A 14,934-nucleotide genomic window follows, 5' to 3' on the forward strand; every position below is an offset into this window, starting at 1 on the left:
TTGTATCCACATCCAATTGTCTTCAAATTGTGTTGGCTATATCTGTAATACATGCATGTGGGTTGCTGTATTACTGCATCCTGGCCAGGACGAACATGTTTAATCTCACTGTGGATGTCCTGGAAGTATGAAGGTCAGAAACAGAACATATTAGTTGAACGTTGTTCATCTGGTCACATGACATCTGTTCTTCTGTCCATCCTGGAGACTTGTAGAGGGATCCTCCTCCTTTTTTACCCTGAAAGTGTTTTTTCTATTTCTTCTTTCTTTTGTAAAGCCCTCTGAGGGGGAGTTTGTAATTTTGAGCTTTATAAAATAAACTGAATTGAATAGCCAAGCATCCTTCAGCGCAGTGCAGGTGTTACTACCTGGATGAGACGAGTGAACACAGAGGGAGTTCTCAGAAAGGCCAACGTCTTTAATACAGATTGCACTGGTGCAGGTTCCAGAGGTCGCTTTAGGAAGTGGACTAAAGCAACTGATATGTGATATAAAATGCTACTCTAAAAACAATACATACTAAGGGTTCTCCTCGTCCTCATCACCTAACAGACATCACAGTATTACAAAAACACTGTTGAGCGGCTTCAATTTGAACGCTGTAACTCTACCCGTCATGATGCAGTGCAAACGGTTAGAAAACGGTCTTGAACGATACGACGGTAGCTCAGATTACTTTTATTCACCAGCCAACTCCTCCTGCAGACAGAGAACTTCAGAGGTGTGGAGAGCTCTATGGAAACATTGGCAGGAGGAGGAGATGACGTGTGAAGGGATCCCTCATAACACCACCAGTACCCTTTAGACCAGAGCAACGCGACCGGTCAAAGAGTTCATCGTGTTAGTGCCACGCTAATGTGCGTTTGTTATATCTTTAAATATAAAGCGAACAGTGTGTCACATAGGAGTCCACATACACCAGCTTTCCACACACCCTTCTACTTTCAGTTCCATCTACGGGCATGTATGTGAGCTCTTCAACACCTATGGTTCAGAAAGGATGACCGTCACATATTAATCACTATGAAGACAGTAGGCTGGACACTGAGCTATTCGGAGGGATGCTAATGCTGCTTCGGCCCTTTTTTGGGGTCCAGAAATAAATTTTCATAAATGTTGCTCCCTGAAACAAGAAAATGGGTTTAAAAAAATAGAAGTGGTCCCATGATGAAGGAATTCTTTCAGAAAAAAAGGTATCACTTCCTCAGAGCGTCATCCCTTCTTCCTTTGGTTCAGAGGAGTCCATGTTGGTGATAAGCAGACAGGACACATCATCCCTTTATCAAGGAAAAAACTAAGTGTAGATATAAGCTAATTACATACAATAAACTGTTTGGTAGATAAAGATATCCGTTTAGATACAGCTCAGCTCGGCTGTGTGTTTTATCCACTGATCCGTGGACGACTCTGGAGATAAGAGCTGATCCCCTGTGGTGCGTTTATGTTCAAACATTGCAGCTGATGTGAAGAACGATAGATGCTTCGCTGCTAATCCCGTCCCAGGTAAGTGGAGATAAACTGCACCGAAGAATAAGAAAAAAAACACGAGAAACTCCGCTGTCATTGTTCAGCTCAGGTAACAATAGAGCCTGCAGATGTCCCGGGACCTGGATGGCCTGACGACAGCCAATCAAAATACTGTTCAGCAGAGAGCACCAGGCAGCCAATCAGGAGCTGGGGTCTCGTTTGACACGCCCAACTGGCTCCTCGAAGGCCGGCGAGTCGTCGTTGATGCTGCGTGCAGACGCTCTCTGGTTTCAGAGGCCTGGAGAGATCCTCAGTCCTGATGCGTCTTTTCCTGAATGAATTTGTATTCATACTGAATTTAAAAAAACACACACAATTTGATTGAGTTGACACCATTGGAGGACACCGATGCAACTTTTGCACACAGCCCGTTTATGGACGTAGTCATCGTGACTACGTCACCCATTGTTTTATGGATTGGGCTTGTGAAGCGCTGTGGCTGTCGACGACATATCTGGACTGAGGACGAGGGACGTAGAAACGCTGTATACGTCTTTGGTGTCGACCTGTCAATCACATGGTAGCCCCGCCCTAAAGCATCCCCTGCTTTATGGTCCGTTTGACTCTACATGACCATAATGTACTAAATGATGACATCATGCGGTGTTGAATAAGACTTGAAATTAGAGATTGAGACATAAATTTATGTTTACTGAGGGAATACATCGAGAGAGAAGTCGCCATTTATATAGACTTCTATACAACCAGAGGAGTCGCCCCCTGGTGGTCAGGAGAGAGAATGCAGCTTTAACAATGGACACTGAAACACATTGGCTTCACTTCGGAGTGTTAAGTTGGCGCCTGATCCGACACTCATCCTTTCACTTTCCAGTGCAGCATGAATCGAATACTAATTTAAACAATTCAACAGAGTTTCAGCAAAGCAGAATTTCTGAATATATTCCAATTTTCTTACCAAGGCGAGCTGACGTCCTATGTTTCCCATCGTTATCACCCCAGCAAAGAAGATGCAAGGTAACCAGGAGCGAATATACAGGAAGTCTGGGGACGTATACCTGTGCATAGAAGAATGCGCGTCAAAACGTAACTTGTATCCATGTTGCTCTGGTTATCTTGGCCAGACTGACTGTTTACTAAAAAGGTAAAATACATCAAAGATATCAAATTACAACGAGGATTCACAAATGCAGCAAGACAAACAATTGAGCTTTGCCGGTGAAGGATTTTATCCACATACAGCAACGGTAACCGTAGCTGATCGCTAAAGTCTGTGCTATGTATGTATGTATGTATATATATATATATATATACACACACACACACACGGTGTATTATTAAGGTCATGCCATCAAGGCTTTTTGAATGTGAACTTACTGAAAGACGCCATTATAAACCAGCAGTTGAGTGGCCAGCGTGGCCAACAGGGCGATGCCGACTCCCAAGGCGAAGCCGCTGCGGGAGCGGTCAAAGGTCCACCACAGGCCGATGGAGAGCGCCGCCAGAGTCAGAGACAGCTGCACGTTATTGGCAAAGTCCACTTTCTGACGAAGGTAGGGTCAAGGACCAAGCTGTAGGCGGCCGGTAGCTCCAAACTAGTTTGCAGAGTCAGGATACCGTGCAGCACTGCAGTGGAGGCGGCATGTTACCATTTAACCGGTTAGCCGTCAAATCACAAGAATAAAAGCATTCCTGAATGACAGTCCACACAAACTACTGCCGACACCAAGCTATTGGTGCTGAACAGAAGATGCACACTTTAAGGATACGGCACTGGCGTGGTTGATGCCCACAAACACGGCCACGCAGCGCATCACACTGGACCACTCCCGCTTGAACTTGTGCGGCTCCCCCAGAAAGCTGTCGATGCGCGGGTACAGCAGCCCGATCATCGCTGGGGAGAAAGGAAACAGACGGTCACGAGGCAACACAGACAGCTTCACAACTGGGTCTGTGTGGGTCGCTCGAATAACCTTTGACTGCTTAATGTAGCTTCTAAATGACTTTGTTGTTGCACTGCCAACAAAATGCAGCCGTCCTTCCTTGGGGGACGAAGCCCAGTGTGTGTGTGTGTGTGTGTGTGTAAGTGTGCGTGTGCAACAAGTGGAAGTGACAGGCTCAAGAGGGGTAGTGCGTCTGGGGAGGAAGAGAGCCTGGTTTCCTGGTTGATGCTGAGCCACTTGGGAACATCTACAGCAGTCACACCCAGGGGCCAACATTTCAATAACAGCAGCTCGGTGGTCACGCTGAGCATTAAAATGTGTGCGGTGTGTATTATAAAGGCCTCGAGCTGTGGCTTCACCGTAGCGTCTACTCTTTTGTAATAAAAGTTCAGCTCAGTCAAATTAAAATCTCATAAATTTATCGTAGTGTCTACATAATACGGATTAAGTTAGTCAATACAACGCGGAAGAATCGAGGATCCTCGATCAAATCGGACGTTGTTCTGCGCCGCCATATTGACGGTCGTCCCAAAGCTCTTATTCAGCCCGGAGGAGGAGGAGGAGGAGCCAGAGCGGGCTTCCAGGAAGTGTTTTACCCCTCGACACGCCCCCCTCATTGTTCATCAGTTGTTTGATTGGACACGCCTCCTCATTGTTCATCAGTTATTTGATTGGACACGCCCCCTCATTGTTAATCAGTTATTTGATTGGACTGATCTCTGGAGTTTCAGACCAGCGTGAAGACGGATCACAGATTAAACTCAAGTTATATATTAAATTTGTTTTCTGATTCGCCATCTGGTTAAAATATGTGTTCATTGTAGGTCTGAACAACAAGAGGACCACAAACATTTCTGAAAAGATTAGAACGATCTGTTATTTCCCTCAATAGCTTATGTTATGGATACATTTAAAGTCAGAGAGCTGGAGATGAAACACGTTATACATCATTTATATTCAGTCCCGTGAGGCTCATCATTCCCGAGTGTCGCGTTTGAGGTGTTATAGAATTTAAGTATAACCTGAAACATAGAGCCTAATTATTTGCAGTGTTGAAGAGGAACCATAATCCCACTGTGGGTTATTTTATGTCACAATCAGAATTTCAAAACATACTGACGCAAATAATTCATAAATAAGACATTCCACAGGTAGAATCCTGCGTATAAAGGACTAAGACACCAAGTGAGGGAAACAGGGATGCAATCAAGAGATTTGGGGACGCACCCTATATCCACTTCTTAGTCTATGTCCACAACCCAGCTGGATCTCTGTGCAGTACTCTACGAAGTACATGCTGAGAACCACCAGAACCTCTCTTTTGAATCCCTTCTTTCCTCTCCTGAAGATGACAATAAACCAAACAGGACTGTTTCTTCCATACCTGAGGCTGTGCCACAGGAGGGCGGGACCCACCAGGCCGAGGAGAAGATGCTGCTGATGACATCGGGGGGAAAGAGGGTGACGTTCCTCTGCACCTGAAGTAAGTTCAGCACCAGAGCCAGGAAGACGCCCACAGAGAACAGCATGGCCCCTCGGATGAACAGGTTGGTGGTCCTGCAATGCAGCGCAGAGGGAACAGATGTCCAGTGTTATGCTTTATAGTGCAAACTGACAAAACATGGTAGGAGAAACACAAGGCCCCAAAGTACAGAAGTACAGTGTACTGCAAACTTCTCCCTGCAGACTCCATCATATCCACCCATAGCTATGTTACATAAACCAAGACAAAAACAAGTATTGTGGAAGTTATGGGTTTTAAAAAGTATATATCCCCATCTCATCAAGTCATCATGTTGTTGTTAAGGTGAGCTTTGGTGGACTGACCTGTTGGTGATAACTGAGATATAGGGGCCCCGGGAAGGCTGAGGCGTTGGTCCGGACCCTGACCTCTGGTCCTCGGTCACGGCGCTGTTGCTCATGGCGGTCAGTGTGAGGGACATTCGTCAGCCTGGGTCAGGAACATACAGACGGGTGGGTGACATGAACATGATAATGATAATTCTGTCATTTTAGTTGACTGCTGCTCAAACTAAATCCCTGACTTAATGTCTTCTTATAATAAGCTTACAGTCAGGCTTTGTTTTCACAAGGAGGAAGAACAACAAACACACATTTTCCAGTAGGGTTGGGCAACATCCACAAAATCTGGTGTTATGATTTATGGACGAAATATATCAGTAATAGAAGACTTGTCTTAACAAAATATTTGGAAATTATTATAGAACTATATAAAAGGCACATTGCGTAATCCACCAATAACCTCCGATGAAGAAACTACTGTATATTTAGGCTACATAACATTGTAAATTTTCCATACAACAGGTATAAACACATATTTAGTTTATACTTGCAGGGACATGAGGGTCCTGAAACTACTGCATGACGGGAATATGTGTTACGTGTTACAAGGAAACACAAACACAGAAGGGGACTCGCGATGTTGGCTGGTATGCTAAGCTAGTTAGCTGGTCGTTAAGCGGCTAACCTGATAGCTAGCTTAGCTAAAGTTCCCGGGCTGAGTGCGAGCGTTCCTCTTACCATAGGTTGCCCGAAGCATTCCGACACGACAGTTGGACATCACACGTGACATTTAAAACAACTCTGCGTGTAGCACGAGGCTGCAGGATGCGAGAACGAGTTAGCCGTCGCTCCAGTCCGAGACTACTTCTGGTTGTCAAAGATGCGTGAACACCAATCAGCGTCTAAAGCCATGACGTAACCACGTTACACAAAACTGAAGTATCACGTGATTAGCGTTTACGGTCTACAAAAAGAGGTAATTTGCAGAAGTCAGGGGTACATAATACATGAATGTCATCTATTGAAATGGTGATTTCTAAATATTAATGTATAACCTTAAAATAAATTGCCAGAGTAAATTAGTTTGACAGTTTAAAAGAAACATGTAATTTATGACTAATGTTTTATTTTTTAGCTACTGCAGATATTCAGTTTACGGACACAGGAAATAAACATCTGTATGTTTAAAAAAATATATATATATCTTTTTGGACATATTGACAGGTACATAACACAGTAAACGAGCCAGACGTCTACACATGTACATAAACAAACACAAACACACACACACACACACACACACATCTGGTACATATGTGTGGAGAGACACCTGCATCCCTCTCCACAGTAAATACAGTCATTAGATTTCACAAGTAAAATATATACATAGATTAAATGACAATATGTGGCCAATAGGCAGAAACCAGAGTGCCCAAATTGTTGTTTATCTAACAGTCAGATAAATACATGAATTAAAAAAAATGTTTTAAAAAATCTGTCTATTGTGCGCCTCGTGATTTAGGGACTAACAGCTGTATTTTTGAGTCATTCGTCGTCCACAAACTTATTCTGCAACATATTTGATTTTCGCCTGTGTCCCAACAGGTTTACAGAGATGCAGAGGTGAGACGGTCTCAGTGTGGTGTGGATCACTCCTAATCCTCCCTGCATTGTGTATTCTGGTGCTCATCACAGGGTTTTAGGGATTACACCTGCTGACTCAATAGTTTGAATACAAACGTCCATGATTTATAATTCCACCAGAGCCCAGAGTTAACTTATTATGGTGAACTGTAGCTTTCATGCTACAGAGTAAAAATATGTTTAAAAATAAATGAAATACATTAATATTGTACTTGTACACACCTGGCAACTATGAGGAAACAATACACAGAGCTCACATCAAACTGTTTATATTTAGTGGGGTTGTGTGTCACCTTTGTGGGATCCCTCCTCTGTTGATCTTCCGGATGTTTCTTCCTTTATTTTCCCCATTAGTTTTTCATTTTCCAGTGCGAGGGTCCAAGCACAGAGGATGTTTTATGCTGCTCAGATTTAAAAACCCATGAGCAAAATTGTTGATTTTGGACTCCACAAATAAATTGATTTGAAATTGAATTGAATGTTTTTTTAGTATTTAAAGCACCAGTGCGTCTGTGTGTGTGTGGGATTGAGTCTAAATAAACTACATGTGTGTGTTCATGGTAATGAAGGAACATGATGCAACAGTGTATTTTGTGTAGTGTTTTTAGACAACAATGCACCTGGGATATGAGCTTTTTAAGATATGATGTGATATACACTGTTCCCCCAGATGTATATCACATCATATCTTAAAAAGCTATTTCATTTAGAACAAAACATTTCTTAACAAACCTTCATGGAGGACAATGTGAACATACGAATCACTGTCATCCGATGTATTTGCCATTTATTTAGTATTTAATGAGAGACTGAGCTGGTTCTACGCCCGTACTACCCACAGTCCCACGGGAGACTCACTTAACCCTAATAATTAGAGTGATAAAGGAAGTCTGGTAGGTATGAGGAGGGATTGGGGGCTTTCGATTAGTTGTCAAGGGCTACTCGGAGGCCCCCTGACACCGCCGGAGAACAGCCGGGGATTCAATTCATCATCCTGCCGATGCCAACTGCTAAGGGCCTTTTTATTATCGGACCACTGAGCCCCACTGGCGTCTCCTTCAGTATAAATGTGAGTGATGGCGTGCGCATGGTGGGACGGAGAGGTGGGGCTGGACCCTCGTCATGAATGTCATCCCCGTTGGACCGGTGCAGGTCCCCGACTCCAAAATAATAGGCCCGGTGACCTCTCTGTTGTCTATAATTGACCTCTAACCCCCCCTTTCCCAAACAGCCATGACGTGAGGAACTGTTTGCCAAGCCGCTCGTAGCGAGACCCCCGATTCTCTCTCCAGAGGAACAATATGAAATAGCTGCTGCTCTGTATTCCAGTGAATGTGTCACATGATGACCCGAGTACTCTGCATTATGAGGCCTGAGAATAAATTATTATTTGTATTCACCTTTATCCATAAGAATGTAAATGTATAAATGACAAAACTAGAGAAATATTAGAGTCATGGTCACTATGACAACATGCTTGTTTGTGAAATTCAAAATAAAGGCTCTTATTTATTTATGATACCCCGCCCCCCCCTCCACACACACACACACACACACACACACACACACACACTGCTACACGCACCTAGAGTACAGGGAGATAAATTCATAAAAAATAGATACAAAGAGGTCACCTCATTTCACCAAGCCAGACGTCTACATGAACACACACACACACACACACACATACACACACACCTGTACATCTGTGTGTAGACACGGCTGCATCACTATACAGAGTAAATACAGTCATTACATCTCACAAGTACAATATATACAGAAATTAAATGACAATAGAAACCAGAGTGCCCAAATGGTCGATAATCTAACTAGTCAGATTAATACATGAATACAAAATGTATAACAATGATGTCTATTGTGCGCCTTATGATTTACAGACCAAGAGATACTGCTATAGGGGTATCAGACACAGACGTATGTCAGAACCGGATCTCAGGCGCAAGTTCATACACAAGTTGATAATTGTGTTGTAATGTTGCACGTTACAATAATCTGCACACACAACCCCCCACACACACACACACACACACACACACAGGGCACGACGCAGCAGGAAGGTGCAGAGTGTTTGACATTCGTGTCTCCAGAAGAAGAGCCAGGTTTGGACACAGGAGAACACTGGTGCCTCCCTGTGCAGCCATCGGGGTATTTAACACAACAACAACAACAACAACATCCAACAAGCACATTGTTACAACAATAAAGAACCCCAGATCACAACACAATGTAGAATGATCCCTAATGGCTGTAGTTGACATCTGTACATAATGACATTTTGAGGTCACACACATACACACACACAAACACAATTGCAGAAAGAGAATCACACAAGGTGGGAAATGCAGCACAGAAAGAGGGATCTATTCTTTCTTTTCTCTCCGGTAGCAGCAGCAGCCGTCGTCGGGGTGGAACGGCATCTCTCATCTTCAGGCCCGGAACAGAGAGGAGTCATTAGTGGTGCATGATGTGTCTGCACACAATTTCTTGGAACTATGAGGAAGAAAATGCAAATGCCCTGTTGCTGGCAGCAGCACCACCGCTGTGTGCCAGCATGTGTGTGTGTGTGTGTGTGTGTATGTGTGTTAGTGTGTGTGTGTGTGTCATAATGAATGATAATGACAAAGCGGGCCGGTTCCCCTGTGAGCACGCCTGCGGAACAATGATTACAGATTGGCCGCCGTGTCCTTAGCATCACAAGAGACTCTGATTCTAATGCTAATCAAAGCTCACGCCCATTGAAGTATATCTCTGGACTCGCAAGGCGGAGGAAATAAGATGGAATATCCCAGTTAGGCTGTAATTGTATAATGAAGCCCTGCATATTTTGATATTTTAGCCCACAGGAATTTATACAGGGGGACTTTTGGGCAGGCCTAACCTATTGCACCACCTGCTGGTCTCACGGTGGTTACCAAGGCGATGGGAGCTGGGTTTTTTGTTCGAGGGAACCAAGAAGCAATTATCCGCCACGAAGCCATAAAATGTAGACGTATGAGCTCAACTGTGTATGCTGCGTTATTCAATTTGTTATTTGGAGGTGGAGAACCGTGTTAAAGATGCACATGCTAATCCAGTCTCAGTGCGCATGGCACATCACTTGGAGGATTCATCCCCACTGCTCCACCAGTCCACCCCCCTCCCTTCCTCTTTTCAATGTACTTTATTCTCATTTCCCGAGGAGAGAAACAAGAAGGAGAGCCGAGGCGGCGCGATGCTCAGCTGCACACTGGATGTAGGTTAATGGAAGGGAGGAGAGTCGAAGCTCCAGGCGCCGGCTGCCATTGGCTGGCCCTCCGACGTGCAGCTCCTCCGCAGCACAACCTGTCACTGTTAATCAGGCGCCATCTCTTAACAGCCAGCCCGGGCTATGGGAGAGGAGAGCCCATTGCTATTCAGGACGAAACAGATGATAAATCATTTGTACATAATTAGTGCTCAGCAAGGTTACAACTGACACGTATTTTCATCTTAATTAGGAGGGAAATTTGTTCCATTAATTTAATTTGCTGTGCATGAGTGCCTCTGCACCTAACTAAGTTAATCTTACACCTGTCAGGGTGGGAATGGAGCCAGGCCCTGAACCACATGGGGAGAACCGGGTGAGGGTCCTCTAGTCCATCAGATTGTACCGGCCTCTGAGCCAATTGGACTGCAGTGGACCAGCAGCTTTGAACATCTACTGTGTGTGTGTGTGTGTGTGTGTGTGTGTGAGGAAGTGACTGTCATGGACCTTTTACTTCCCTCTAATGTTGGGCAATCAGTTTCTAATTACCCTGCATGGTGATGACTACAGTGGGTCACGTCTTATAGCCATTAGTGTAAAAACTGATCTGAAGTCAGCGTTACCTCTTGGATGTTTCGCAGCCGACCAATAAGGTAGTCATAAACGCTCCTTCATCCTAGAACAAATATTTAAGCAGATCTCATAAATGGGCATTATGGAGAAAAACATGTTCCATCACAGGGGGGTGGGGGGTGTAGGCCATCCACACGCCCAGCGCTCTGATTTACAGCCCGGCCGCCTTCACGTCTTTGAGTGAGCATCACTGTCGGAGCTGGTCTCAGTCCAGTGGGCCGGAGGGAGTCCAAGGACTCGCTCTCTTTTCACTGAACGCTGTATGAAGCTGTAGTAATTGCCCCAAAGAGAAAGAGGTGGTTCGATAGAGAGGGAGATGGAGAATGACTGATTTAGTAACTAGAAGGTTTCTAATGGAATTCTCCGCTGCCTCTCGGGCACTCAGGCTGACAACCATTACCTGAACTGATGCATAGTCCATTACGGGATGCCCCGCTTTAATAGAGTGTCCATCAGGTGAAATACAGAGACGTCAGGTGCCAACGTGTGCACTCTCACCCAAGTGTGAAGGTTTAACCCAACTGGAAGAGCTTTCCTGAGACGCTGCTGCATGGCCTTGCACGTGGATTTGAATTCAAAGGAGAGAAAAGAGAGGAGAAGAAGTCGAGTGCAGACTGCTGGATATTGTGACCCCCCCCCCACCCCCCCCAGGTCAGTGGGACCTGGCCGGTGACATCATTCAAAGAGCTTTCAATGACACCTTTACGTCAAAAGAAGAGCTTCACACACCAGGATGTGAAGTTCATTTTGAATAAATCATGTGATAACTCCCTACAACAGACTCAGTGTTATTTATTTTAGTACAATCACTAATTAACCTGATGACTATACACTTTCATTTGAATATTTTCTTTAATTTGTTTCATTCTTTATTTTATTTTATTGAAAGTAGGCATCAATGAGACATTGACATGTCTTTCAGACAATTTGACATTGCATGTGCAGATTTTTAAATGATGCCCATTTTAGTTATACATATTCATAACCTAATATTTAAATTCTTACATGTAATATACCTTGCTATTTTATAGTTGTAAAAAATGTGTTGCTTCACCTAATTTCCCCCTGGGGATGAGTAAAGTAAAATCTAATCATTAATAATGTTCTTGATTAACTAAGACGTGTTTTGGTCTATAAAATATCAGAAATAAAATCCAAAGATATGTATTTTACCATCATAAAAATAAATGTACAGCCATACAGTCGTACAATATTGCTTGAAAAAAGTACGGTACTTATTCCTCCTCCATGGTCCTAAATATCGGCTATAGATCCTAGTTTATAGATTCATGGAACAGAAACCTAAAACCAATTATTAATAAACTACAATACACATTCATTTCATACGAGTGAAATCAGCACTTATACATATAAATGCTGCCAAGACAAACGCATCACACTGGAAAAATAGATTTAAAGCAGCGATCCTGTATAGTCATAATCTTGTACAGGATGCTGTGGGATGTGGAACAAGTAACACAGCTACTCAAATGCAGAATAGGTGGCAAAAAGAGGAATAACTGTTAATAGTGCAACTTACCATATCTTCAACTCAATTTTATTTTTTAGAGATTTTGATTCAATATATTCTCCACTACATAGTTCACTTTATAAACTGGATTAAACATGAAAGGCTCCAGAAACAGTCAACATGATTTCATCTCATTTAAAAGCTGAAATGAGCTCACAACATGAACCTGATGAAGATGATGAAGAAGATGATGAGGGTCTCCATCCTTTTCTCTCGTTCCATACTCAATGTTTCCTTTTCCACGAGTCCACACTGCGGTTACTCCCGGCGGACGCCTGCGTCTTGTTTTTCAGCAGCTCCTCCCGCGCCATGGGCTCGATGATGGCGCCCAGCTTCGTGACCACCCGGGGCTTGACGATCTTCTTCACGGTGCGCTCCGTGTTCCAGGTGCGGCCCAGCGGCGAGCGGATGGTGCTCTCGAACTGCGCGTGGTTCTGGAAGGGGAAGGGCAGCGTGCTCACCTGGTGGAGGCTGATGGAGCGGTTCCTCTTCTCCGACATGATGACGCTGGGCAGGTGTTGGTCCTTCCGGGGCGGAGGCGGCGCCGCCTTGGTCCGGAACCTCCTGCGCTTGCTGCGGGACGGCCTGAGGCCCGTGCCGCCCCACTCACCCCACCCGGGCAGCGTCAGGTCCACCACCTTGGGCTTCCCCGCGGCCTCCTGCCTCCTCTTGTCCTGGAGGAAGTCGGAGACGACGTCGTCCCCGGCGAAGGCCTCTTTGATGAGCCCCCGCTGGTCCGTCTTCTCAGAGTCCTCCGTGTCCTCCGTGGTCGGAGCGAGAGGCACTTTGATGACCTTTGTCCCTTTGGTGAGAACTTCCTTCAGCTCGATCCCTCTCTTCCGTTTCCTCTTCTTGCCAGATGTTTGAGGAGCAGGAGGCAGCTGCTCCAGGTCTGTGGGAGGAGCAGCCGCCTCAACGCTGGTCGGCGTCTGACCGAGGACCTCCATGTCGTCCAGAGACCTGATCCTGATCACGTCTTCCTCCAGCCGAGCAGCGGCGGTCGCCTCGGCCTCCTGACGGACTTCTGCTCTCCCGAGGAACAGGCTGGTGAACTCTGTGAGCTCTTCCTCCTCATCCGGGTCCTCTGCTGCAGACGCTTCATCCTCCTCCTCGTCCGCAGATATCATCGGTGCTGCAAGAGCCTCCTGAGCCTGACGCAGTTTCCTCCTGCTGTCAAACTCTCGGAGGAGCACTTCCTCTTCCGTCTCCTCAACCTCCTCCTCCTCCTCCTCCTCCTCCTCTTCTACAATTGTATTTCCAGGCTTCTCAGCTGTGAGCGCGACAGGGTCTTCCATCTCTTGTTCTGTGGGTTCTTCAGAGAGCTTCCCTCTCATCCAGGGGTTTAACGAGTCCAGTCCCGGCTCTGCATCGTTTACAACATCAGGCAGCAGCTCTACCTCCTTCTCCTCTTCCTCCTCCTCCTCCTCCTCGTTATTCATGGAGCTCACTAGTTTTTGGGTCAGCTCTTTGTTTACCTCCAGCTGCTGCTGCATGGCTTTGCGAGCCCCGTCGTCGTATTTGGCCATGATGGCCTTCGACTTGGCCCACTTGCCGCTGTTCTGGTGCTTCAGGGACATCCGCTCCTGCATGCGGGCCAGCTCGATCTTGTTCAGCTCCTCCAAGGCGGCGGCCGGGTCCGTCTTCACCATCTCGTCGAACTGTTTCAGGAAGTCCTTGCGATTGGCCTTGTTCTGCACCTTGTGGTACTTCTTGCTCTTAATCTTCCTCTCTCTCCGGGCCTTGGACTCGTAGTAGGACTGCAGCACGCGGGCTTTCTGCAGCTCCGCGCGCCGGATCTTGGCATCCTCCAGGCTCATCGCCCTCACCGAGGCCTCCTCCACGGGGGTCAAGATGGGGTCGTTGACCGGCTGCTTGTTGGCGGACAAGACGGCGAAGATCTCCTGCTCCAGGGGAGTTTGTGCCTTCCAGCCGCTCACCACCCTCTCCATGGGCTTGGGGCCAGCGGGCTCCTGGTTCAGGGGGAAGACCAGCTGCTCGGCCCTCTGGTTCTGTTTGATGATGCTCTTCCACCGGGTCACCTCTTTGGACACCTTCTGAAAGGCCACGTCTCTCTGGATCCTCTGGCTCTCCTGCTTGCTCAGAGGACACTCAATAGTCCTGTTCACTCGCTGTAGGTTCTTCAGCTGCTTCTTGGTCTTGGCTGGCAGGACGGAGGTTTTCCCCATGGTCCCGATGAGGTCCGACAGGTCGATTCTGTCTCCTTCCCCGTCCGCCTTGACGGTGAACTCGGACATGTGGACGGACGCCTCGGATCTCTCCCCGAGCTTCTTCTTCCTCTTCCCACCGAGAGCGCTGATGGCTTCCAGCAGCTTTTGCCGTTTTCGTTCATCCTCGTCGTCCTCGTCGCTGCTGATTTCATCCGCTTTATTTAAATCTTCCTCGTCGTCGTCGGAGAACACATCGGTCCTCACCGCCGCGCTCATGTCTCCTACCTCGGGGTTCTCCTTGAGAGCCGTTTTACTCACATTCCTCTGGGAGACTTCAGCCATGTTGGAGTACACACACAGAATGGAGCGGCGTGTACACACGTGAGCCGTGAATGGAGACGGTGTCGTAAATCTTTTGCGGCACTGTCGCAAAATGTGTGGTTATACCTGTGAATAACACTTGAAAACGGAAATAGGATATCT

General features: G+C 46.1%; 2 protein-coding genes across 3 annotated transcripts; both read right to left on the minus strand.

The window, feature by feature from the left end:
* Positions 1 to 403: 403 nt before the first annotated feature.
* On the minus strand, positions 404 to 6,115 carry insig2 (insulin induced gene 2). 2 transcript variants are annotated; one of them, XM_056424461.1, is made up of 7 exons: positions 5,970 to 6,115; positions 5,256 to 5,379; positions 4,813 to 4,985; positions 3,255 to 3,379; positions 2,863 to 3,029; positions 2,444 to 2,543; positions 404 to 1,798 (listed from the first exon to the last, which is right to left on the minus strand). In XM_056424461.1, the coding sequence occupies exons 2-7, from the start codon at positions 5,369 to 5,371 to the stop codon at positions 1,778 to 1,780; spliced, it is 702 nt and encodes a 233-aa protein (XP_056280436.1). In that variant the 5' UTR covers positions 5,372 to 5,379; positions 5,970 to 6,115; the 3' UTR covers positions 404 to 1,777. The 2 variants fall into 2 exon arrangements, with proteins under 2 accessions (XP_056280436.1, XP_056280427.1); XM_056424452.1 differs by having other exon boundaries at positions 404 to 1,819.
* Positions 6,116 to 12,294: 6,179 nt separating this feature from the next.
* si:dkey-251i10.3 (uncharacterized protein LOC553498 homolog) lies at positions 12,295 to 14,812 on the minus strand. Its single transcript, XM_056424275.1, has one exon. It carries the CDS (start codon positions 14,791 to 14,793, stop codon positions 12,508 to 12,510), a length of 2,286 nt encoding a protein of 761 aa, XP_056280250.1. The 5' UTR covers positions 14,794 to 14,812; the 3' UTR covers positions 12,295 to 12,507.
* Positions 14,813 to 14,934: the final 122 nt, after the last annotated feature.

The sequence above is a fragment of the Pseudoliparis swirei genome, chromosome 2, assembly GCF_029220125.1.
Source record: "Pseudoliparis swirei isolate HS2019 ecotype Mariana Trench chromosome 2, NWPU_hadal_v1, whole genome shotgun sequence".
Taxonomy (NCBI): Eukaryota; Metazoa; Chordata; class Actinopteri; order Perciformes; family Liparidae; genus Pseudoliparis; species Pseudoliparis swirei.